General features: G+C 38.3%; 1 protein-coding gene across 14 annotated transcripts in view; it reads left to right on the forward strand.

Moving 5' to 3' along the window:
• The window catches only part of TTC23 (tetratricopeptide repeat domain 23), a 96,057-nt gene that overhangs the window by 35,600 nt on the left and 35,221 nt on the right, over positions 1 to 25,236 (forward strand). For all 14 annotated transcript variants that reach the window (XR_012017029.1, XR_012017043.1, XM_072797293.1 and 11 more), the window contains one exon: positions 11,656 to 11,833. Coding sequence is in view for 12 of the 14 variants with exons in the window: in XM_072797293.1 (XP_072653394.1) it covers positions 11,656 to 11,833 (178 nt within the window). In the remaining 2 variants the exon portion in view is untranslated. The remainder of the gene's footprint in view (positions 1 to 11,655; positions 11,834 to 25,236) is intronic.

Genomic DNA, 25,236 nt, shown 5'->3' on the forward strand with positions numbered 1-25,236 from the left:
GAAAGTCACGTGTTTGTTCCTATTGAATTTGCCTGCTTCTGGGTCTCCTCAGCAGATATTCAAATTAAATTTACAGGCAGGGAGATAATAGAAAGTGGGACTTGAATACAGCGTGATTAGAAAAAAAAAATGGTGCTCACATGTCTAAGTAGTGTTCTTCTATTAGGAGGCTGAAGGAAGAGATATTTCTGGCCCTGGAATTGGCAAGCAGAGGTTCCATATTAGTTTGCAAGGTCTTCCATAACAAAGTACCACCAATTAGGTGACTTGAACAACAGAAAGTTCTCTCATAGTACTGGAGGCTGGAAGTCATAGATAAGTGTTGACAGGATTGGTTCCTTCTAGTGACTGTGAGGGTGGATCTGTTCCAGGATTCTTTCCCAGCTAATGGTGGGTTCCTAGTAACCTTTGATGTCCATTGGCTTATAGATGCAATACCTCAATCTTGCCTTCATCTTCACATGGCCTTCTCCCTGTATGTATCTTTGTTTCCAAATGCCTTCTTTTGTAAGGACACCAGTCATATTAGATTAGGGATCCCCCCACTCTAGTATGATATATTCTTAACTAATATCTACAACAACCTTATTCCCAAATAAAGGCACATTCTCAAGTGCTGGAGGTGAGGATTTGAACCTAAGAATTTGGATAGGAGGACACAATTCAAACCGTAGTAGATTCCTACAAGGTTTCTTTTATTCCACCTTTTATAAAATGTCAACAACTTCCCCAAGCTTTCATTAGATCAATAGTCTACAATATTCTTGCTACCAAATCAATGTGAAAACATGTGCTTTTCTTTTGAAGATTTTAGTCCTAAACTTTATTCTGGAATCTATGAAAATTTAGGTATGAACTCTGTTGCCTCAGAGTCTCTAAGCTAATGGATTTGTGTTTGTAGGTTGTTTCCTCCTCCCTCCCTCTTCAGCTTCTCCTCCCTCCTTCCATCAGACAGCTGACACCCACTTTGTGTCAGATGCTGCAAGGTGTTGGGATGCCAAGACCAATGAGGTAGCCTTGGACCCTGCCTTCATAGAGCCCAGCACTCAAGGGATTGGCACCGAGTTACCAGGCAGTTATATAGCATGGAGGGTGTTTCCTGAGCAGGGAAGGTTCACAGCTCAAGGAGAGAGCAGTAGGTTTTCACAGAGGCACCCAACCCAGCCTGGGATGTCGGGGGACAGAGCAGGGGTTAAGATGAGAAAGCCTAATACCCAAGCCACCATTTAAGGATGCAGTCACACTCAGGTGCCCACCCTGCACTTTCCTGCCCCTGAGAGTGTGTGCCACCTTAAATGGTGTGTCCTAGGTGTCTTTCTGGTCCCACCCTAGTCCTGGCCCTTGTAAGGGAAGCCTTCCTAAAGGAGGAGACTGCTAGGGTAAAACTAAAAGAGGAATAGTAATTAGAATGATGAATGGAAGTTTGCCAGGCAGAGATGGAAGAAGGAACGTTCCAGCTAGAAGGCTTAGCAAACACCCAGAAGAAAGATCCACGTGACACAAAGGCGGTGCTGACAGGAGGCTGGCATCAGGGAAGCCAGATGGGAAGATTTAGGTGACACTCAAGAGTCATCTGAATTCATTAAGTCCAAGGAAACTCAGGTCCCAGCAGAGCCACTGTCATCTCTGTGCTACCTTTGTATGTGGTTAGATAAGTGGATAGAGCCTTTGTGAGAATTGGGAAAGGTGCCATGTCTTCCAGGCAAACCTAGCTTTGTGCCTAAGCACCAGCTCACTAAGCAGAGTGTTGCCCCCTTGGGCAGATGTCCATCAGAACCTAGGAGCAGGAGTCTGTGGGTGCAAAGCCAGGCCCTGGAGGCAGGAGCTTGAGCTCTTTTGTGCTAGACCAGGACTCCCAAACCATGCCCCAGATGGCCTAGTGGGCAGCACTCAGCATGGCTGGGAATTGGACTTTCTATTCTAGCCCATCTTTGACACACTGAATTCTGCTCATCTGGATAACTTTAGGGGCTATATAGAACTTCCCTTTCTTCTATAACTCACCGGCACTCAAGCTAATTTCCTTAACCACAATTTATTGGCTTGAAACAATCAGCCAAAGGAAAAAGATTCCGGGTTTGTCACCAATGTCTGGATTCTTCCATTTTGCAGAGGTCATAATAGGAAATATATTAACATATTTAAACTCACAGAGTAATTGATTTACCAGAATACAACATTAAGAATAGTTTTCTATGGCTCTTTTCTCCATGAATTTCCTGCTTTCTCATTAGGATTATACTTTTCATAGACCTAGGCATTCCCCCAGGACACCCAGGCTTCGGAGCTCATCAGGAAACATGCTTATAGCCCCGAAAGATTAGAGTGAGGCCAGTAGCTCAGTGTCCAATTTATGGCCTCCTTGGGGAATGCCCATTGCTGAGTGTCAGGTGCAGTGGGACCCACAGCATTCTCTGCTCTCCTAATCCTCCACCCTAAAACAGATGAGTAGGATTGCCTAATCATGCAGGACCAATTTAAAGCCAAAGCACACACACCTTTTTCTGACCTCCTTTGTGCTGGTTAGATATGACTGGTTCAAGGATGATATGAAGAGAAAAATATTTTTATTTTTGCTTAACGTTACTACAATTATTTTTTAAACAAAAAAATACTAGCTCTATGGGTACCACTAAATCTCATCTATATTTAGCTTTGCTTCCAAATGTTCACAAGCTTTTTTATTTTTTTAAGATTTTATTTATTTATTCATGATAGAGAGAGGCAGAGACACAGGCAGAGGGAGAAGCAGGCTCCATGCAGGGAGCCCAAGGTGGGACTCGATCCCGGGACTCCAGGACCACACCCTGGGCCGAAGGCAGGCACTTAAACCACTGAGCCACCCAGGCTGCCCATTCACAAGCTTTTTTAAAGGACAGATTTATTGAAATATATTCAATGCTTTTCACTATATTAACAGGAGTTATGCAAGCCTTATCGAAATCATTTTGACTTTTTTATCCCATTAACAGTCTCTATTACCATCTTCTCCTAGCCCCTGATAACTACTAACCCACTGTCTCTCTCTTTGGATTTGTGTATTTGGGACATTTCCTATACATGGAATCATACAATGTATGACCTTTTGTGACTTGGCCTTTTTTTTTTCTTTTTCTTTTTTTAACAGTGTTTTATTAGTTTTAGATGTACAATATAGTGATTCAGCACTTCCATATACACCTGGTGCTCATCACAAGTGCACTCTTTAATCCCCATCACCTACTTTACCCGTCCCCCAAGCAACTCCCCCATGGCAACTATCAGTTTGTTAAGAGTCTTTTTTTTTTTTTTTTTTTTTTTTAATTTTAAGCAGGGCGGCCTGGGTGGCTCAGAGGTTTAGCGCCATCTTCAGTCCAGGATATGATCCTGGAGACCCAGGATCAAGTGCCACATCGGGCTCCCTACAGGGATCCTGCTTCTCCCTCTGCCTGTGTCTCTGCCTCTCTCTCTCTCTCTCTCTCTGTGTGTTTCTCTCATGAATAAATAAATAAAATCTTTAAAAAAAAATTTTTTAAGTAATCTCTACATCCACCATTGGACTTGAACTTAGAATCTTGAGATTGAGAGTTGCATGCTCTACCCACTGAGCAACCAGCACCTCAAGAGTCTGTTTCTTGATTTGTCTCTCTCTTTTTCCCTTTGTTCATTTGTTTTGTTTCTTAAATTCCATATATGAGTGAAATCATATGATATTTGTCTTTCTCCAACTCACTGATTTTGCTTAGCATTTTCATTATGCTCTCTAGTTCTATTCATGTCACTGCAAATAGCAAGATTTCATTCTTTTTTATGGCTGAATAATATTCTACTGTATAAATATACCACATTTATCAATTAGTGGACATTTGAGCTGCTTCCATAATTTGGCTATTGTAATTAATGCTACTATAAACATAGGGATGCATGTATCCCTTTGAATTGGTGTTTTTGTATTCTTTGGGTTAATACCCAGTAGTGGGATTGCTTGATGGTAGGGTAATTTTATTTTTAACTTTTTGAAGAAACTCCATCCCATTTTCTACAGTGGTTATACCAGTTTGCATTTCCACGAGTGTTCCTTTTTTCCCACATCCTCACCAATTCTTGTTTCTTGTGTTGTTGATTTTAGCCATTTTGACCGGTGTGAGGTGGTATCTCATTGTGGTTTTGATTTGTATTTCCCTGTTGATTAATGATGGTGAACATCTTTTTATGTGTCTGTTGGCCATTCATATGTCTTTGGAGAAATGCTTGTTCATGTCTTCTGCCCATTTTGTAATTGGCTTATTCATTTTTTGACTGTTGCATCTTATAAAGTTCTTTATATATTTTGGCTACTAACCCTTTATTGGATATGTCATTTGCAAATATTCTCCCATTCCCTAGGTTGCCTTTTAGTTTTGTTGACTATTTTCTTCACTATCCAGAAGTTTTTATTTTGATGCAGTCCCAATAGTTTATTTTTGCTTTTGTTTCCCTTTCTTCAGGAGCCATATCTGGAAAGAAGTTGCTTTGGCCGATGTCAAAGAAATTACGGCCTGTGTTTTCTTTTAGGATTTTTTTGGTTTCAGGTTCACATTTAGATCTTTAATCCGTTTTGAATTTGTTTTTGTGTATGGTGTAAGGTGTAAGAGAGTGGTCCAGTTTCATTCTCTCTCTTTTTTTAAAGATTTATTTATTTTATTGAGAGAGAGAGCATGCAAGCAGGGGGATGGGTAGAAGAAGGAGGAGAGTCTTAAGCAGACTCTGTAATAAATATGGAGCCCAACTTGGAGCTTGATCCCACAATGCTAATATCATGACCTGAGCCGAAACCAAGAGTCAGACGCTGAACTGACTGAGCCATGAAGGTGCCCCAGTTTTGTTCTTTTGCATGTTGCTGTCTCGTTTTCCCAACACTATTTGTTAAAAAGACTGTCTTTTTTTCCGTTGGATATTCTTTCCTGCTTTGAGAAGATTAATTGACCATACAGCTGTGGGTTTATTTCTGGGTTTTCTATCCTGTTCCATTGATCCATGTGTCTATTTCTGTGCCAGTACCACACTGTTTTGATTACTACAGCTTTATAATATAACTTTAAGTCTGGAATTGTGATGCCTCCAGCTTTGCTTTTCATTTTCAAGAATGCTTTGGCTATTCGGGGTCTTTTGTGGTTTTATACAAATTTTAGGATTGCTCTTGTTCAGTGGCATTTTGATAGGGACTGCTTTAAATGTGTAGATTGCTCTGGGAATTATAAACATATTAACAATATTGTTCTTCCAATCCATGAGCATGGAATGTCTTTCCATTTCTTTGTGTTGTCTTCAGTTCCTTTCATCAGTATTCTATAGTTTTCAAGTATAAGTCTTTCATTTCTTTGGTTGGGTTTATCTCTCGGTATTTATTATTTTTGGTGCAGTTGTGAATGGGACTGTTAATTTCTATTTCTGCTGCTTCATTATTGGTGTATAGAAATGCAACACATTTCTGTACATTGATTTTGTATCCTGCGACTTTACTGAATTTGTCAGTTCTAGCAGTTTTTTGATGTGGTCTTTGGGTTTTCTATATAATGTTATCATGTCATCTGCAAATAGTGCAAGTTTTACTCCTTCCCTACTGATTTGGATACCTTTTGTTTCTTTTTGTTGTCTACTGCAGCTAGGACTTCCAGTGCTGTGTTAAATAAAAGTGATAAGAGTAGACATCTTTGTCCAGTGCTGTGTTAAATAAAAGTGGTGAGAGTGGACATCTTTGTCTGTTTCCTGACCTTGGGGAAAAAAAGCTCTCAGTTTTTTTCCATTAATGATGATCCTAACTGGGTTTTTCATATATGGCCTTTATTGTATTGAGCTCTGTTCCCTCTAAACCTGCTTTGTTGATTATTTTTATCATGAGTGGATGTTGTACTTTGTCAAATGTTTTCTTCTGAATCTATTGAAATTATCATCTGGTTCTTATCCATTCTTATTGATGTGATGTATCGTATTGATTGATATGCAAATATTGAATCACTCTTGCAGCCCAGGAATAAATCCTACTTAATTGTGGTGAATGATTTTTTAACATATTGTTGGATTTGGTTTTCTAGTGTTTTGTTGAGGATTTTTGCATCTGTGTTCATCAGGGATATTGGCCTATAGTTCTCTTTTATAGTGCAGTCTTTGATTTTGATATCAGGGTAATGCTGGCCTTGTAAAATGAATTTGGAAGTTTTCCCTCCTTTTCTATTCTTTGGAATCATTTTTTTAAAGATTTTATTCATTTATTCATGAGAGACACACAGAGAGAGGCAGAGACAGAGGCAGAGGGAGAAGCAGGCTCCTTGTGGGGAGCCTGATATGGGACTCGATCCCAAGACCCCAGGATCATGTCCTGAGCCAAAGGCAGACATTCAATCACTGAGCCACCCAGACGTCCCTATTTTTTGGAATAGTTTGAGAAGAATAGGTATTAACTTTTCTTTATATAGTAGAATTCACCTGTGAAGCCATCTGGTCCTGGACTTTTGTTTATTGGGAGTTTTTTGATTACTGATTCAGTTTCTTTGCTGGTTATTGGTCTGTTCAAAATTTCTATTTCTTTCTGTTTCAGTTTTAGTAATTTATGTGTTTCTAGGAACTTATCCATTTCTTCTAGGTTGTCCAACTTGTTGGCATATAGTTTTTCATAATATTCTCTTGTAATTATTTGTATTTCTTCTCTCACAATTGTAATTTTATTTATTTGAGTCCTTTCTCTTTTTTTCTTGATAAGTCTGGCTAGAAGTTTATCAATTTTATTGATTTCTTTCAAAGAACCAGTTCCTAGTTTCATTGATCTGTTCTGTTATTTTTTTAAATTTCTATATCATTAATTTCTGCTCTAATCTTTATTATTTCCTTCCTTCTGCTGGTTTTTAGTTTTGTTTGTTGTTCTTTTTCTAGTTCTTTTAGGCATAAGGTTAGGTTAGGTTGCATGTGACTGGTCTTTTTTTCATACTTTTTTCAAAGTTCATCCATGCTTTAAGGTTTATCAGTACTTCTTTTTGATGCTTGAGTAATATTTCACTTCATGGATATACCATATTTTATTTACTCATTGCTCAGAATGGATATTCCTTAGGGGACATTTAGGTTGTTTGTGCTTTTTGAGTCTTATGAGTAGTGCTGTTACTAACATTGTGTACAAGTTTTTATGTGGATATATGTCTTCATTTCTTTTGGGCATTTATGTAGGAGTGGAATTGCTGGGTCATACTGTAATTCTATGTTTAAACTTTTGAGATAAATAAATAAATAAATAAATAAATAAATAAACAAACAAACAAACTTTTGAGGAACTGCCACTATTTTCCAAAGTAGCTGTACCATTTTATATTCCCACTAGCAGTACATAAGGGTTGCAATTTTTCCACATCCTTGTCAACACTTGTTACTATCTTTCTTTGTCATTATTATTATTTTTTTAAGATTTTATTTATTTATTCATGAGAGACATAGAGAGAGAGAGGCAGAGACACAGACAGAGGGAGAAGTAGGCTCCATGCAGGGAGCCCGACGTGGGACTCCATCTGGGTCTCCAGGATCACGCCCTGCGCTGAAGGCAGACGCTAAACCGCTAAACCGCTGAGCCACCCGGCTGCCCTCTTTGTCATTACTATAGCCACTGTCCTACTGGGTGTGAAGTGGCATCTCATTGTAGTTTTGATATGCATCTCCTTGATGATTAATGATAATGAATGTCTCCTTACATGCTTATTGATCATTTGTATATCTTTGGAGAATTGGCTATTTAGAAACTTTGCTCATCTTTAAATTGGGTTGTTTTTTTATTTTGTTGCAGGAGTTATTTATATATTCTGGATGCAAGTCCCTCCTCAGAAATATGATTGGTAAATATTTTCCACAAACCATTTTTTAAACTTCCTAAATAATACTATTTTTGAAGATGGGTGGCCAATTAAATCTGATATGACACCACTCAACCACTTAAAGTGATGTTACAGCATTCATTGCGATATTTTAATATATGATTAAGTGAAAGTAGCAAGCTCAAAAATGTTTTGATCCTTTTAAAAAATATTCATAAAAAATCATCTGGAAGTATATATATCAAGTTGTACAACACTCAGCTTTGCATATTGAAAATATATATTATATACATATATTATATTTCTGTATCTTTTCTTTTGATGAAGAATATGTATTTTATAATAAATTATTCTCAAATCTTTTAAAAGCTCAGCTGGATAAGAAAATGCCTGCCTCACTGGCACATGAGTTTGACTGATTATGCTTATTATTTGGACTTTACAAAATCTTAGTGGGTGAATGTGAGACCATGGTAGAGCTCATTTCAACAGAAGAACAACCCAAGACTGTAGTGCTCAGTTCCATATAGACTAGTGGTTGAGAGGGGTAAAAGGTATGATGATGTATAGGCCAATCTGTATGACATACCAATCTGTATGACATACCAATCTGTATGACTTGCCTCAGTTTGCAAAGCATTTCAGACATTTTCCTTGGTTCTCACAACAACCCTATTGGATACCAGTGTTGAGATGAGAAAGCCAGGATTCAGAGACATTTTGTCCTTGCACAAGGCTCTGTGGCCTGGTCCACAAGGATGCTCAAACTACAGTTTAGGGGGTGCCTGAGTGGCTCAGTCAGTCGAGCATCCAACTCTGATGTCGGCTTAGGTCATGATCTCAGGGTCATGAGATAGAACCTGACTTCAGGCTCCGCACTGGGCGTGGAACTACTAGAATTCTCGCTCTCCCTCTCTACTGCTTGCAAGGTCTCTCTCTCTCTTAAAAACAAAACAAAAACAAACAAACAAAAAAATCCCTACAGTTTAGGTTTTATGCTCCTGCTATAGTACTTATAACTGATGGTCCTGCCTTTCATCCTGTGTTTTGTTTTGTTTTTTATAAATTTGTCTCCAAGGGTCAGGTATCTGAAGGATGACTTTCTGGAGTGATATGCTGTACTTTTGCCTAAGAAAGTAGGTAAATGGCTACAAGTTATCCTCTTATAGACTCTCAAATACTTTTCTTTCACGCTCTATCTCAGGAAAGGAACAATTGTTGTTATATGAATTAACTTGTGCCTTGTTATTGTTTACTTTTTTTTTGCATTTATAAGCTTGATTACTAAGCTTTGAATATTGCTGTCTTTAAAAGCTGTTGCTCATGGGATGCCTGGGTGGCTCAGTGGTTAAACATCTGCCTTTGGCTCAGGACATGATCCTGAGGTCCTGGAATCAAGTCCTGCATTGGGCTCCCCACAGGGACCCTGCTTCTCCCTCTGCCTATGTCTCTGCCTCCCTCTGTGTCTCTCATGAATAAATAAAAACTTAAAAAAAAAAAAAAGCTGTTGCTCAAATGAAGTCATCTTGGCATTTGTATTTGCTCTATTACCCTTCTATGATTTTTACAGCAGCCTTGCAAACAAAAGACCTATTATTTCCTTGGCACATGCTTCATTATTTATGAACATGAGAAAGGAAGAAGATGGCTTTTTCCCTTTGCTCAAATATTTGTGCCATTGTTGGAGTTTTCTAGGCTAAATTAGATAGAAAAATATCTGAAGTCATTTTGAAAGTGTGTAGCTTTCTCTAGATTCTAGAGCAGAGGTTGGCAAACTTATTCTGTAAAGGCCCAGACTTTGTGTTTGTTGCAGCTACTCACCTCTGCCATTCTAGTGCGAAAGCAGCCATAGACAAAGTGTAAACAAGTGGGTGTGGCTGTGTGCCAATAAAACTTTATTTACAAAAATAGCAGATTTGTTGCATAGGCCATAGTTTGCTGACTCCTGTTTTCAATTATTCTGAAACATTTGTCGACCAGGAATCTAATTTTTTGGCTGAGTGATTTGTTATCAGCCATATGTTTCAAAGCCTCTTTCTATCACCAAAGATGCTAATGGGTTTTCTCTTCAAAAACAAAATATGATACTTACAAAGCTAATTGTTACTCACTATATCCAAAGCTCAATAAGAGTCAGAAGGCAAGTCCTGTATTACTCAATCACCTATTTGTCTCTTCCTTTCTAAGATTAAGAGTCACTGCAAGCTACAACCTGGATCCTATTTGGTCTAGGAACATACCCCTGACCTCTTCGCATGTTTTAAACTTCTTTCCAATTATAGAACGTATCCTCGTTTATAAGCCATCCAGTCAGGATTTTATTTTACAATGGCTATCTGAACCACAAATCTACAGAATCTTTACTTCTTTCAATCAATTCCTTTTAAATTTATTAAAGAACAAAAATAGTTGTGACAAATTTCCAATGACTGAGTTGAAAACAAGACTTATTTTTGTGTGTGTCTTTTCTTAGTCACTTTCTCACATTATGTCTGTGTTTACCCATAGGTGGTTGAGAATTGTAAGATCTTTCTGTAATAAAGATTCTAGGGCAAAGGGTAACATAGAAAGGGTTCATACCTTTCATGATGAATTTTACATATGAAATTTTTTCATGCAAGAAAAAGTTTCTATTTCTTAATATTTTAGAGAAGATTGTTCTTAAATGTCTGCTTTGCTGAAGAAAATATAGGAATATGTATTTTTTTATGTTTTATCCCAAAAAGCTACAAGAATCTTTACCTATAGATTTGCTGAAGAAAATATAGGAATATGTATTTTTTTATGTTTTATCCCAAAAAGCTACAAGAATCTTTACCTATAATTTTTAAGTTAACATTTTTCTGATGTCGAAGTAATATAATTTCATAGAAGAAAAGATGGGAAATTTGGAAAGCATAAATAAGAAAAGTAAAATCACAACCAACTCCTTAGAGATAACTTGCTAACATTTTACTGTCCATTTAGATAGCTTTTATGCATGTGTGTACATATAGATTAGATTGTTTTCACCTGCATGAGATATACAAAGCATTTTTGTGTTCTGCCTTTTATACACCTTTATTGGTAAGTTTGGATCAACATTAACTTTAATGGCTATGTGGCATTCTACAGTATAGATGTAATCTGCTTGGATGATCTCCTATTTGTGTATTTTAAATGCTTTATACTTTTCCACTATTACAAAGAGTGCTTAGGTAAACATTCTTATACATATCTTCTTGTTCTGCCAGAGAATCTCTTTAAAATAGACTACTAAAATTGCCATTAGCAGAAACATATGTGTACTTATGTATGTATAATTTTGATATAGAAAAGTTTATGCTCAAATTATATTCTTTCTAACAGTTAATGAGAATGCTTTTACCCTCACCAACGCTGGGAAATTTCTATAATTTCTCAACAGGTTAGTTATCAGCAACTTGGCATTTTTTATTGTTCGGTAAGTTATTTTGTGTTTTTTAAACCAACAGCAATGTAGCACTTACTATGGGTTGGAGATGGTTCCAGGTGTTTCGATGAGTAATAACTAATTTAATCTTCATTATAACTCAATAAAGTAGGCACTGTTGTGATTCTTAATTTAGAGATGAGAAAGCTGTTAAGCAACTGGAAGTTCACACATCTGATAGATAGTGGAGGCAGGATTTAAAACTTCTAAAGTCCGTCCTCTTTACCACCATGCCCTGCTGCCTCTTCGGAGAGAATAAAAACTTAGCTGGCTAGGCAGTGAACCTGGACAACAGGGATCAGAGAGCCAAATCCTAACCACTACCTATTTTTCTCACCTATATATTTTCTATTTAATTATTGTAAAAATAATCTCTTTGATTTTTTTCAGGATGTATCAAAGTCAGAAGAAGTCAAAAGAAGCTTTGCCTCACTACCAAGAGGCCTTAGAATATATTGAGATCAGTAGAGGTGAAAAAAGTCTTGAGTGTGTATCAATATTGAGGGAATTAGCAGGTGTAGAGCAATCCCTGGGATTTTACGATGCATCCATCAACCATTTTCTACAGGTAAGCTACAATATACTGGCCACCAAAGCTCTTCTGCCTTTCCCGGTGCTTTTTATAGACACAAGTGGAATAGCACCTCTGAGAATGCCTGGTTTTGTTATTTGCTCTGGATAAGAACACTGGCCTGGAGTAAATGTTCAACAAAGTCTTCATATAGATGACTGGGTAGATGAGTATGGGATCAGGATAGTGGTCCTTTGTTACCAGGTGCATCGTCTTCAAATAGGCCGAGACTCCCTGAAGGCTTTTCTCATATTAGAGGCATAATTCAAGTCTTATTTTCTAAAGTTCTTTATCTTTTCATGTTTATCTGTTTAGATCTTATGCTATCAAACTGATTAGTTCTTTTCTACTAGACTCTAAAATCCTTACCTGAAACCACTTAGAGTTATCATTTATTAGCTGCTAATCTACTTTATCTTAGGATTCTTCTGTGAGTGTGTCAATCAGGGTTCTCCAGAGAAACAGAACCAATAGGATATATACAGAGAGAGGAGAGATTGATTTTAGGGAATTGGCTGACACAATTGTGGGGGTGCACAAGCCTGAAATCCATAAGGTAGGCAGGCCAGCTGAAAACTCAGGATTTCTGTTATAGTCTTGAGACAGAATTCCTTCTTCTCCAAGAAACCTCAGCTTTTTGCTCTTCAGGCTTTCAACTGATTGAATAAGGCCCACCTCGTCACTGAGAGCAATCTCCTTTACCTCCAACTCTGATTGTAAATGTTAATCACATCTACAAAATATATTCACAGCAACATCTAAACTAGTGTTTGACTGGGCACCATGGCCTCACCAAGTTGACGCATAAAATTAACCATCAGAGTGAGTTCAGTGTTTCTGTATTGCATCATTTGCAAAGAGAACATTTTTGTTTTTGTCAGAATTTTTCCCTGTTAAAGTTGTAAAATATAGACTGAACTCATTCTTGTTATTTCAAATGAGATGCAATGACATGGGATGGCAAGTTCTGCATTACTCTTTCTTTTTAAATTTGTCCAACCATTTGTATGCCCATCTATAGTTTACTAAAATGTCCTTTTCTGTCTTGCTATCTGGATTATTTCTTTTAATTACTATCTCCCTGTGACATATTCTTATTTCCAATTTATAGATAAGGAAGTCAAGAATTAGAAAGGTTGAGTGATACTCCCAGGAGTACTATCAATGCCAATAAATGGCATAGCCCAGATTCAAACCCAGTAGTTTTTAGAAAGATTATTCTGGTTGGTTACGAGACTGTCCAAGTAGGAAAGCTGGAGATGATGGTGACTTGGACAGGATGATGATAGCAAGGATGAAGAGAAGCAGATGGGTTTGACGAAGATATATGAGGCAGAATTAATGAGGTATAGAGATAGATTGTATGTGGTGAAAGAAGGTATGGGGAAGAATCAATGATGACTCCTGGGTTTCTGGTCTAAACAACTGTGTGGATGTTTGTGCCAGGTACAGTAGGGGATTGGGGAGCAGGTGTGATAGGTGATGGAGAGATGGTAAGCTCAGGTTTCGATGGCAAGCTTGAGATGCCCGTACAGATGAAAATGACAGCTAAGTCAGTTAGATAATCAGGACTGGAGCTCAGAAAATAGGTCAGGAAGTCATCTATTTGTATGCATAGCTGCCTTGGGAGAGGATGTGATCACCCAGGGGGGTTATTGAACAAGAATATAAAAGGACGTAACTGAGCCTTGAGTAACTTAAGTATTCATTGGTCAAGTCAAGAAGGATAACCTGGCAAAGAAAGCAGAGAAGAATCTGGCGGAAAAACATGAATAAAAGTAAAAGTGGAAGTTGTATCTTCTGTCTTGTGATACCATTTGCTGTTGAAGGACATGGAGCTGTTGGGAGGATAAATGAATGATTATTCATAAAGTGCTTAGCACAGTGCCTGATATATGGTGCTACAAAGGATTTTAAAAATTCCCCTCCTTCCTTTCCTTGATGATTTGGTTGAGGGAAACATTGGAGCAATGATGAGGCAGAAACCAGATTGTATGGTGAATGAGATGTAAGGAAGCAAAGGTAATAAACACAAGTACCTACTTTTTAAATTTTTTCATTTAAATTCAATTTAGTTAACATATAGCATATTATTAATTTCTGGGGTAGAATTTAGTGATTCATCAGTTGTGTATAACACCCAGTGCTCATCACATCACATGCCCTCCTTAATGCCCATCACCCAGTTACGTCATCCCTCAGAACCTGCCCTCCAAGGAACCTTTAGTCTGTTTCCTAGAGTTAAGAGTCTCTTATGGTTTACCTCCCTCTCTGTTTTTTAATCTTATTTTATTTTTCCTTCCCTTCTACTGTGTTCATCTTTTTGTTTCTTAAATGCCACATATAAATGAAATCAAATGGTATTGTCTTTCTCAGACTGACTTATTTCACTTGGCACAATACCCGCTAGTTCTATCCAGGGCGCTGCAAATGGCAAGACTTCATTCTTTTTGATGGCTGAGTAATATTCCATTACTCAGGGTTAAAGAGTGCCTCGTGTGTGTGTGTGTGTGTGTGTGTGTGTGTGTGTGTGTGTGTATGTATACATATACACACCACATCTTTATTCATTCATCTGTCAATGGACATCTGGGCTCTTTCCATATTTTAGCTATTGTTGATAGTGCTGCTGTAAACATTGGGGTGCATGTACCCTTTAGAATCACTATTTGTTTATCTTTTGGAGTAAATACCTAGTAGTGCAATTGCTGGGTCATAGGGTAGCTCTATTTTTAACTTTATGAGGAACCTCTCTTTTCCAGAGTGGCTATTCCAGTTTGCATTCCCACCAACAGTATAAGAGGGTTCTCCTTTCTCTGAGACCTCACCAACATCTGTTGTTTCCTGAGTTGTTAATTATAGGTATCCATTTTACAAAGTACTAAGAGGTGAGGAAAGCCAGCCCAGGCAGAGGGAAAAGCATGTGCAAAGGTCTGGAGGTGAGATGCACCTTGATTTAAGGGAACTGCCTGGGCAGTGGGAATGGTGAAGGCAGTAGATTGGTATCTTTCAAGTAGGGTGTTGAAAGTCATGCTAAGGAATTTGAGCTTCATCCTAAGGGAAGTTAAAGGTTTTCAAGCACGAAGACAGACCTCATAGGATTATCAGTCCAGAAGGGTCATTCTGCAGTATGGAGAATGGACTAGATGGCGAAGAAGTAATCAGGCAAGTATCAGGAGACAGCCACAGCCGGCCACATAGGAGATGATGACACCTGGACTGGTCGTATCAAGGGGGTGAAGAATGTAGACAGACTTGAGAGATGTGTAGAGGGTAGAAACAGTGGGCATAGGAGTTAAGGGAGTGAAGGAGACAGAGTCCCACCTTGGGCCAGGTTTCTGGCTAAGGTCACTGTGTGGCTAGTGAGACCATATCCTGAGTTCAGGAATACTTGGTGGGCTTGCCATTTTTTGTTAGTATCCATAATTATGACTATTCTTACACAAAAAAAAAGTTTTTTTCTTTGATTATTTGCTAGTATAAATTACCAGACATTAAACCACTAGGAGGAAAGATGTGAATATTTTATAGTTTTTTATTCAGATTGACATTCTGCCAAATGGTTATTTTGATTTACCTCACCACCAGAAGTTGGTTTATCTTTGTTCTTAATTGAACAAGTTTCATACCAACCTTGCCAACTCTTTTATACTGTTTTACTTCCATGTTATAGAATATAGTCTCAAATTTAATTTAAAATTTTTTCCTTAGTCCAGTTTTCCTAAATGTTTCCTGACACTATCCAGCTCTGCCCTTAAAATCTCAGCACAATCTTTACTGTACCAGTTTCTAAAGTTCAAAGAAATATATCAAGTAATAATATGCTCAGAGTCCCCCAGGCAGGGTCATTACCCATAACAAAATCCACTGGAATAAAAGATAGGTGGTTTCGAAGACCCAACAGTATGCATTCCAAATTCAAATTTGGTTTAGAAAAGAATTTCCCAAACTGTGTTCCATAGGATACTAGCATCTCACACATCTCACAAGAATTCATAGGTCTTCCTAGAAAAGATGTTTGTGATTAAATAAATTTGGGAACTATTAAGTTAAGACCAAACAGATCTAACACATGGTTTTACAGTACATTTAAAATATCAATGTGGATTGTGAATTGAGACTCGGAGGGTCAAATACATCTATGAGACATTAGTGTTCCCTGGGCCATGGTTTAGGAAGCCCTGGCTTAGGGGGATAAATCATCAAAGGGATTCTCCCTTACAGTGTATTAGGCCTTATCACTCCTGGGAGCCTTGGCACTATGCAAATGGAAAATGGGTTAAATAGTGCCTCTTGTTTTGGTGCCCAGATTCACCATTTTACTTTTTTTAAAGATTGATTTATTTGCTTGAAAGAGAGACGGAGAGAGAGAGAGAGCAGAGGGAGAGGGAGAGAATCTCAAGCTGACTCTCCACTGATCATGGAGCCCGAGCTGGGTTCGATCTCATAACCCAGATATCATGACATAAGCCAAAACCAAGAGTCAGAAGCTCAATCAACTGAACCCGGGTGCCACCCCCCACCCAGATTTGTTCTCCCTATCTATCTATATAGACACACATGCATGCATATGTATGTGCAGAGTGGTAACTATTTACGTATTTTAAACATCTGAAAGTATTTGAATATACCATGTCCTTCTATCCCTGATTACTTAACAAAGATAGTCTCTTAGGTAATCACAATACAGTTACCAAATTCAGGAATGTTCATACTGGTAGAGGCTATATTCTATTTTGTCAGTTGTCCCAATACTGTCCTTTATGGCAGTTTTTTTCCCTCCAATAAAAGATCCAGTCCAGGATCATGTGTTATATTTAGTCAGTATGCCTCTGCTCTTTAATCTAGAACAGTTTCTCAGCTTGTCTTTGTCTCTTTTGACATTGAAATTTTTGAAGAATACAGGCCAGTCGTTTCATAGACTGTACCTCAGTTTGGGTTTGTCTGATATTTTCTCTTGACTAGATTTGGCCAGTGCATGCCCAGCTAGAATACTACAAAAGGATACTGTATTTCTTAAAGGAGTACATCTGGAAGCCCGTAACATCCACCTGTCCTTTATTAGTGACTTTAAATTTATCACCCAATCACAGTGATTCCTCACCATATGGTATCTATTGTTCCCCTTGCAGCCAATAAGCATTCTGTAGAGAGATCATTTCTAAGACCGTATAAATATACCACTCCTTTGCGAATTTTCTCTACATTTGGCATGCATTGATGAATCTTTCCCAAACTACTCTTTACTGCAGTGGTTGCAGATTAATGATTTTCCATTCTGCAATTCCATCCACATTTATCAGCTGACATTCTGCTATTAGGAATGTCCCTCCCTCTTCCCACCAAATTATTTACCTATTGTGCATATATTTGCTTTTTTCACTTAGCAGTATATTCTGGAAATCACTTTATAGCAGTTCATTCATCTGTACAAAGGTATAATAATCCATCTTATGTGCATACTATGTTTTTCTCAAATAGTTTTCTGTTTGGGCATTTAGATAGGTTCTGATATTTTGTTTTTGTTTTTTTTTTTTTAAGATTTTATTTATTTATTCACAGAGACACAGAGAGAGAGAGGCAGAGGGAGAAGCAGGCACCATGCAGAGCCTGACGTGGGACTCCATCCAGGGTCTCCAGGATCACGCCCTGGGCTGCAGGCGGCGCTAAACCACTGCACCATCAGGGCTGCCCAGTTCTGATATTTTGTAATTACAAATAATGTTCTAGTGAATAATCTTAACACACATAAATTTTTATATTATCGGAGTTGTATCTTCAGAGTAAATTCCTAGAAGTGGGACTGCTCTGTCAAAGGGAGCCTAAGCTGGTAGTTTTGCAGGACACTGCCTTCCTTGGTCTTCTACCACTTACACTCCCATCAGCAATGCCAGAGCCTGCTTATTTCCCCCATCAGCCTCTTCCAAAAGAGCTTATTGTCAAGCTTTTTTTTTTTTTTTTTTTTAGATTTTATTTATTTATTCATGAGAGACACAAAGAGAAAGGCAGAGACATAGGGAGAGGGAGAAGCAGGCTCCCCATGGGGAGTCCCCAATGTGGGACTCGATCCCAGGACCCTGGGATCATGACCTGAGCCAAACATAGATGCTCAACCACTGAGCTACTCATGTGCCCCTACTGTCAAGCTTTTGAATTACTTTCTGTCTGATAGGCAAGAAGTAACATCTCTGTTTAATCTGTAAAATGGAATTGCCTATCTTTTCATAGAGTCAGTGCATTTTCTTAATATATTTTTTGTGAATTTTCTTTTCATATCATTTGATTAGAATTTTTTCACTTAATAGAATTTTTATATAATTTCCCTTAACTGTTAAAAGTCATTATATATTACACATACTAAGAGCCCCTTTATCTCTGATATATGTCATAAATATTTTCACCCAATTTGTCATTTGCATTTTTTTCATGGTATTTTTATTGAGCTAATTTATATACCATAAAATTCACCTTTCTAAAGTGTACATTTTGGTAGTTTTATCATATTCACAAAGTGGTGCAAGCATTACTGCTATCTAATTGCAGAACATTTTTATCATGTCAAACGAAACTTGCACCCAGTATGAATTACTCTCTCATTTCCTCTATCAACTCATCCACTGGTAACTACCAATCTACATTCTGACTCTATGGATTTGGCTACCATAGACATTTCATATAAATAGAATCCTATAAATATGTGGCCTTTTGTGTCTGACTTTTTTTATCTAACATATTGCTTTCAAAGTTCATCCATGCTTAGCAAGTATCAATACTTCATTCCTTAAAAAAAAAAGTGAGAGTTTTTTTATTTATTTGAGAGAGAAAGAGTGCATGCATGAGATGGGGGGTGGGCAGAGGGAAAGGGAGCGAGATAATCTCAAGGAGACTCCCCACTGAGCACAGAGTCCAGTGAAAGGCTTGATCCCACGACCCTGAGATCACGACCTGAGCCAAAATCAAGAGTCAGGTACTTAACCAACTGAGCCACCCAGGTGCCTCTATTTCATTCCTGTTTTATGACTAAATAGTATTCTGTTATACAGATAGATCACATTTGTTCATCTCTTCATCAGTTGATGTATGTTTGTGTTGTTTTCACTCTATGGTAATTACAAATAATGCTACTACGAACATTCACATACAAGTGTTTATATGGTTATGTGTTTTCAGTCCTCTTCGATGTAAGGCTGGTAGCAGAGTTGCTGAGTCATGTGGTAACACAATATTTAACTTTCTGAGGAACTGCTGAGCTGTTTTCCAGAGCAGCCTCAGCATCTGATGTTCCCACCAGCAATGCATGAGAATTCTACTTTCTTCAAATCCTCACCAACACACATTACTATGTCCTTTTTATTTCAACTATTCTAGTGAATATGGAGTGATATCCCACCATGCTTTTGATTTTAATTTCTCTAATGACTCATGATGTTTTGCATCAGTTTATATAGATCTATTATATAGAAAGATGTCTACTCAAATCTTTTTCCCATCCTTTTTAATAGGGTTATTTGTCTTTTTATTGTTGACTGATAGGAGTCCTTCATACTGGATACTAGACCCTAGATACATGATGTGTAAATATTTTCTCACATTCTGTGTTGGCTTTTCACTCTCTTGATCACATCCTCTGAAACACAAAAGTTTTTAGTTTCAGTGAAGTCCAATTTATCCTTGTTTCCTTTTGTTGCTTATGCTTTGGGCCTCAAGTCTAAAAAACCATTGCCTAATTCAAGTTGATGAAAGCTTGTATCTGTTTCTTTTTAAGAGTTTTAAAGTTTTAGTTTTTACATTTAGGTCTTTGATCCATTTTGAGTTAATTTTTTACAGGATGTAAAATAGGACTCCAATCTCATTCTTTTGCATTTGAATTTCCAGTTGTCCCCGTACCATTTATTATAAAAGGACTATCTTTTCACTGAATTACCTTGGGAGGGACCTGTGTCAAAATCAATTGACCATAAATGTAAGGGTTTACTCTTGGACTTTTGATTTGATTCCATTGATCCATATGTCTATCCTTATGCCAGTACCACACTCTCAATTACTGTTGTTTTGTAGTAAGTTTATGGATATTATGAATAATGCTACTATGAACATTCATGTACAAGTTTTATGGTAAGTTTTGAAATCCAGAAGTGTGACATCTCCAACTTCTTTACTCTTTTTTAAGATTGTTTTGGCTATTCTGGCTTCATTATGTTTTTATATGAATTTTAGGATAAGCTTATCAATTTCTGGGAAAAAAGACTCACTGAGGCTGTATTTCAACTGGAAAGTATTAACATCTTCATAATATTAAGGCTTTTGATACGTGAACATAAGGTATCTTTACTTATTTAGTTCTTCCCTAGTTTCTTTCAATCATGTTTTGTAGTATAAGTTTTATATTTCCTTTGGGAGATGTATTCCCAGGTATCTTGTTCTTTTGACGCTTTTAGAAACAAAAGTGTTTTTTCTTAATTTCCTTTTCCTGCTGTTCATTGCTAGTGTGTAGAAATACAAATGATATGTTTACCCTACATGCTGCAATCCTGCTGAACTCATTTATTAGTTCTAATATATTTTTTGTGGCTTCATAATGCTTTTCTGCCATGCAAAAGCTTTCTTAATGCTTTCACATTTTCAACACTTCCTTTCACTACATTTGATTCTGCATCTTACATTAGAAGGATATCTCTGAGTTAAAGGGTAATTCACTCATTTTTATAATACCCGTAAAGTTTAATAGGTGACTTTTATTGTTGTTTATTCTTGAGGTTAATAAAGATTAGAGGGTTATTAGATTAAATAAATACTTACCAATCATTATTAGAGAGATAGCTTTGTGAAGTTGAAATAGCATTGGATGTGAGGTCAGAAAATCTGAGTGGGAGTCCAGATTCTTCTGTTTGACAGCTGTGTGATTATACAAGTCATTTAACCTTTCCAAAACAAAAAGCAAAAAACACAAAGACACAAAAAACACAATCCTACAAAAGACCCTATCCACTTCACAGAACTGTTCAAAGGTTCAAAATGGAAAGTGCTTTGTGAACCATTTGGCATGTTGCCAGCATAAACTACTTTTATTTATTAACAGTGATTATTAAACATGTATCAAGGCTCCTCTTTAAGAGCTTTAGCTTTACCTAGATACAGAAAGGTATGGGTGCAGCTCTCCATGAGAGCCCTTGCCTAAGAGCCATTTATTAAGTGCACGAAAAGAAAAGGGGTTTTGTTTATTTTCTCCTCCGGTTTTCCACTCTTCATTCCTTTAGAGTGAGAGAAACGCCTAGAGAGAAAAGACCTTTTATTTTCTGTAGAATGTCAACAAGTTCCAAAGTATTTTAGTAACTAACCCTTTTTTAAAGTGGAGAAAAATAACAAGCCCCTGGAGCCACCACCCAGAGAAGCCAGTGGTCCCAGGGGCTGGTGAACCAGCTGCCCTGGCCCCCATTGGTCTGAGAGGAGGGGTCTGTGAGGAAACCTGCAGGCAGGATTGTTCCTAAAACAACTCATGGCAGATTTTGGCAATAGACCCTTGTTTTCCTGTCCAAAAGGAAAATCACAGGATTTCATTTTTGTGAGAATGCTTTTGGGGGGGGTGTGTTTTCAGGGGGTATAAATGAACGCCACATGAGCTTCGTTGCTTTTTTCCATCTCTTGACAGTTGAATTGCATATATTTCTTTTCAGTTTTCAGGGTAGCTCTGCCTCTCAGTAGTTCCCAAATTTGGGGGAAGTTTGATTCACAAAGTATCATGAACTAATTTATCAGTCACTCCAAATGCTTTGAGGTCAGAAAATCTGGCTTCAGGTTCCTCTGGGCAGGTTATCAGCCTCAGCCAGACCTAAGTGACGGCTGATAGGTGCTCACACAGGGCTCCTGCCAGCTTCAGATGCCACAGCAAATGGCAACACCTCTTATTGGTTCTGGTTCATGGCTGTGTATTTGCTTAATAATGTGCTTTTTATAATTTCCCAAATCTCTGAAAATGCTAGCCTTTCCTGTTTAAAATTACAAAAGATACAGAATGCAATTATGATTCTGTGCCTTATAAATGTTTTCTAAGGATGATATAAATCCAGGTGTCATACTGTTTCTTTTTAAGTAACTGTTCTTTTTCATAAAAAATGATAATGCTCTTTATATTAAAAAAAATCAAGCCATGCAGAAAAATACAAAGAAATGAGTTACAAGTCGTCCAAGGCCTCTGCTCCCAGAAGTAACCAGTGGTGATCCTTATAATATCTTTTCTCTGCATATGTACATACGGGTATAGATTGAAAGACAGAGAGACAAGAAAGAAAAAAGAGAAAGATGAATTTGATGGCATAAAAACAAACTTTTTCTCTGTAACAGGATATCACAAAGTCAAGAAATAAATATCAAAGAAAGGATATATAGAAAAAGTTCTTATAAAACTTTTGACTGGGGATGAGGGATGACTGGGTGGCTAAGTCAGGTAAGCATCTGACTCTTGGTTTTGGCTCAGGACATGATCTCAGGATCCTGAGATGAAGCCCTTCATCAGGCTCCATGCTTAGCAGAGAGTCAGCTTGAGATTCTCTCTCTCTCTCCCTCTGCCCTTCCCTTTCATGTTCTCTCTCTTTCTCTCAAATAAATAAAAAAATATTTTTAAAAATGTAGATGAAAAAGACAAGTCAACAGAAATATAGACAAAAGGCAGAAATGGTCAGTTTACAGAAGAGGAACTACAAATGGCCAATAACCATACAAAAATAATTGTCAATATCATTTGATATTAAGGAAATGCATTTAACTAAGGAGAGGCCATTTTTCACCTGCTGGGAGCAAAATAAAAGAGTTTGATGATGCCCCATGATGGGAAGAGTACAAGAAAGCAAGTATCCTTACACACTGCTGGGAGTGGGGATTGACACCACTTTGGGGGAAAACAGTTGATATCTTATAATGCATTGACCCTCTGACCAGCAGATTCACATCTAGAAACTTAACCCAACAGATAGATATGTACACATGTGCAAAGATGTATAAGCAGTGAAACGGTGTCTTTGACAATAGTGAGCCTTTAGAAATTAGAAATACTCTTAAAATCCATCAAGGGGGACTGGTTATGAAATCCATGTGGTGGAACACCATAGCACCACTGAAAAGAATGAGATGTGTGTATACGTTCTGACTTGAAAGATGCCCAAAGTGCATTATTATTTTTAAAAAGCCAGATGTAGACCAGAATGTTTATTCAGTCAACAACTGGTTAGACCCTATGATGTGCCAGGCAAAATGGTCCATACTGGGACCATGATGGAGGGTCCTGCCATCAAGGCGCAGCCCAGGGAATGACATAGGCCTTACCTGAATAATCACACAGATGAATGTAGAATAGCAACTGTGACATGCACTAGAGAAGAGGTACCGGGTGCTGTGAGAACTCCCAACAGAGCTCTGACAGACCCCAAAGATTGAGGAGAGCGGGGAGGAGCCAGTGTGGCAGAGCCCAGAGGGTAGTGGCAGATGGAGCTGAGCTGGGGGAGGCTCTGGGGGATGGTAGATTCAGGGTATGATCTCACGTGTGTGTGTTTAAGAACATGCGCCTATATATGTGTGTGTTTGTATAAGCATATCAGCATTTCTGAGAGAACATATAGGATGCTTGATAGGGATAGCTATAAGGAGTCAGACTGGGAATGGAGAAAAGATGGGGAGTCTCATAGACAGAAGGGAGAGGATGTTTTAACTTACCACTTAGGATTTTTCAATATTATATACCAGTATTACTCTTATAATCTAAAAAATCTAACTACATTTTAAGAAAACACATGCTTAAAACCAAAAGGAGGGTGAAAGTCTAAGTTCCCAGCATGTCTATTTTGGTGCTAACCCTTACAGAGAATAGGACCTTTACTCCCCAGCCCTTGGGAGGAGCTAAAATTGACAACTGGGGACAACTGGAGAGCTGCCACTGAGGACTCTCTCTATTAAAAGAAACTGGCTTAGTCTGGGGCCCTTGAAACTCATTTTTTTGAATGCCCTCTATACCCAGTGATTTCCCTTTCATCTACTCCCCCAGCCCTCAGAGAGTCCCAGCAACATCTTTCACTTAGCCACGGCTCTCTGGCTGCCCCAGACCATGAGTGTAGGTGCCATGAGAGGTTTCCCTCCTGGCCAGAGATAGGAGATGAAAGGAAGTGGCAGCCTTGGGCTACAACATGAGCCTGTCTTGTCCAAGGCCATCTGCCCGAAGCTGAAGGGTGGAGTGTCCAGCTTTGGCAAGGCCAAGAGGAAAAGCCATGTAGCTGCACAGCCGGTCAGTTATAAAAGAAATGCAGCAGGCTTACACCTCCCAATGACAAGGGAACTTGAGCTTCGGGTGAATTAAAGCACTGACTTGGGGATGCCTGGGGGCTCAGTGGTTGAGTGTTGGCCTTTGGCTCGGGGCGTGATCCTGCGGTCCTGGGATCAAGTCCCACATTGGGCTCCCCAGAGGGAACCTGCTTCTCCCTCTGCCTGTGTCTCTGCCTCTGTGTGTCTCTAATGAATAAATAAATAAAATCTTAAAAAAAAAAAAAAAGCACTGACTTGAATCAAAGCAGACACACAGACACGTGGGGCACCTTTAACATCTGCTCCATCCATCACCCACTGCCTAACTCCACATCATGGTGTCCCTCTACAGTAAGTTCTCAGAAGCCCGTTTGGGACCCACATATATGGCAGCTCAGTCTCCTGCTTGCCAGCCCATTCAACCTATGGGCTGTGTCTGCTACTTAGCAACTATTTCTCTGACTCTCATTACCTTGATTAGAAAATCATCATTCTATAACTTCTACTCTTTAATACCAAATGTTAAACTAGAAGAGGATGCAGGTGGAAATCACAGACCTTAATATGAATATGAATATGAATCCCGGAGGCTTCATATTCCCATCTACAAATTGGGCTGTTGACATCACTCTTAACCACTCCTTCTGAGACTAAGTGAGCAAGCAGGTGTACGTATTTCACGTAGCACCATGCCTGACAAAAGTAGGTGCTTAATCAATGTGAGTTTCTGCCTTCCCACTGTCCTCTCTAGTGTGAGCCCTCAGCTGTACACTTAGTAAGTTGGAGACTTCTATTGCTTTCCCCATGAGTGTTCATGTCTCCAGGGTAAATAGACTCAGTTTACATCCGCAAATGTTCCTTGAGCTACTTGTGTACTCTTCACTTTGCTAGGGGAGAGGAGATTTCTGAGTCAGTGATCCCCTAGTTATTGCCAGATGGGAAAAGAATCCATCCCTCCCTCCTTGCCAAGAGCTGGGGTTCTGCCATCAGAACCCTGCATGTTTTAAGTTGAGTGTTCACATAATGGGGTCTGCCTGCATAAATAGAAACATCCTTTTTACTAGTCATCAAGTTTTCTCTTCAAGAACTATTACACATTTCACAAATCCAAG

Source organism: Canis lupus, chromosome 2 (assembly GCF_048164855.1).
Source record: "Canis lupus baileyi chromosome 2, mCanLup2.hap1, whole genome shotgun sequence".
Classification (NCBI taxonomy): domain Eukaryota; kingdom Metazoa; phylum Chordata; class Mammalia; order Carnivora; family Canidae; genus Canis; species Canis lupus.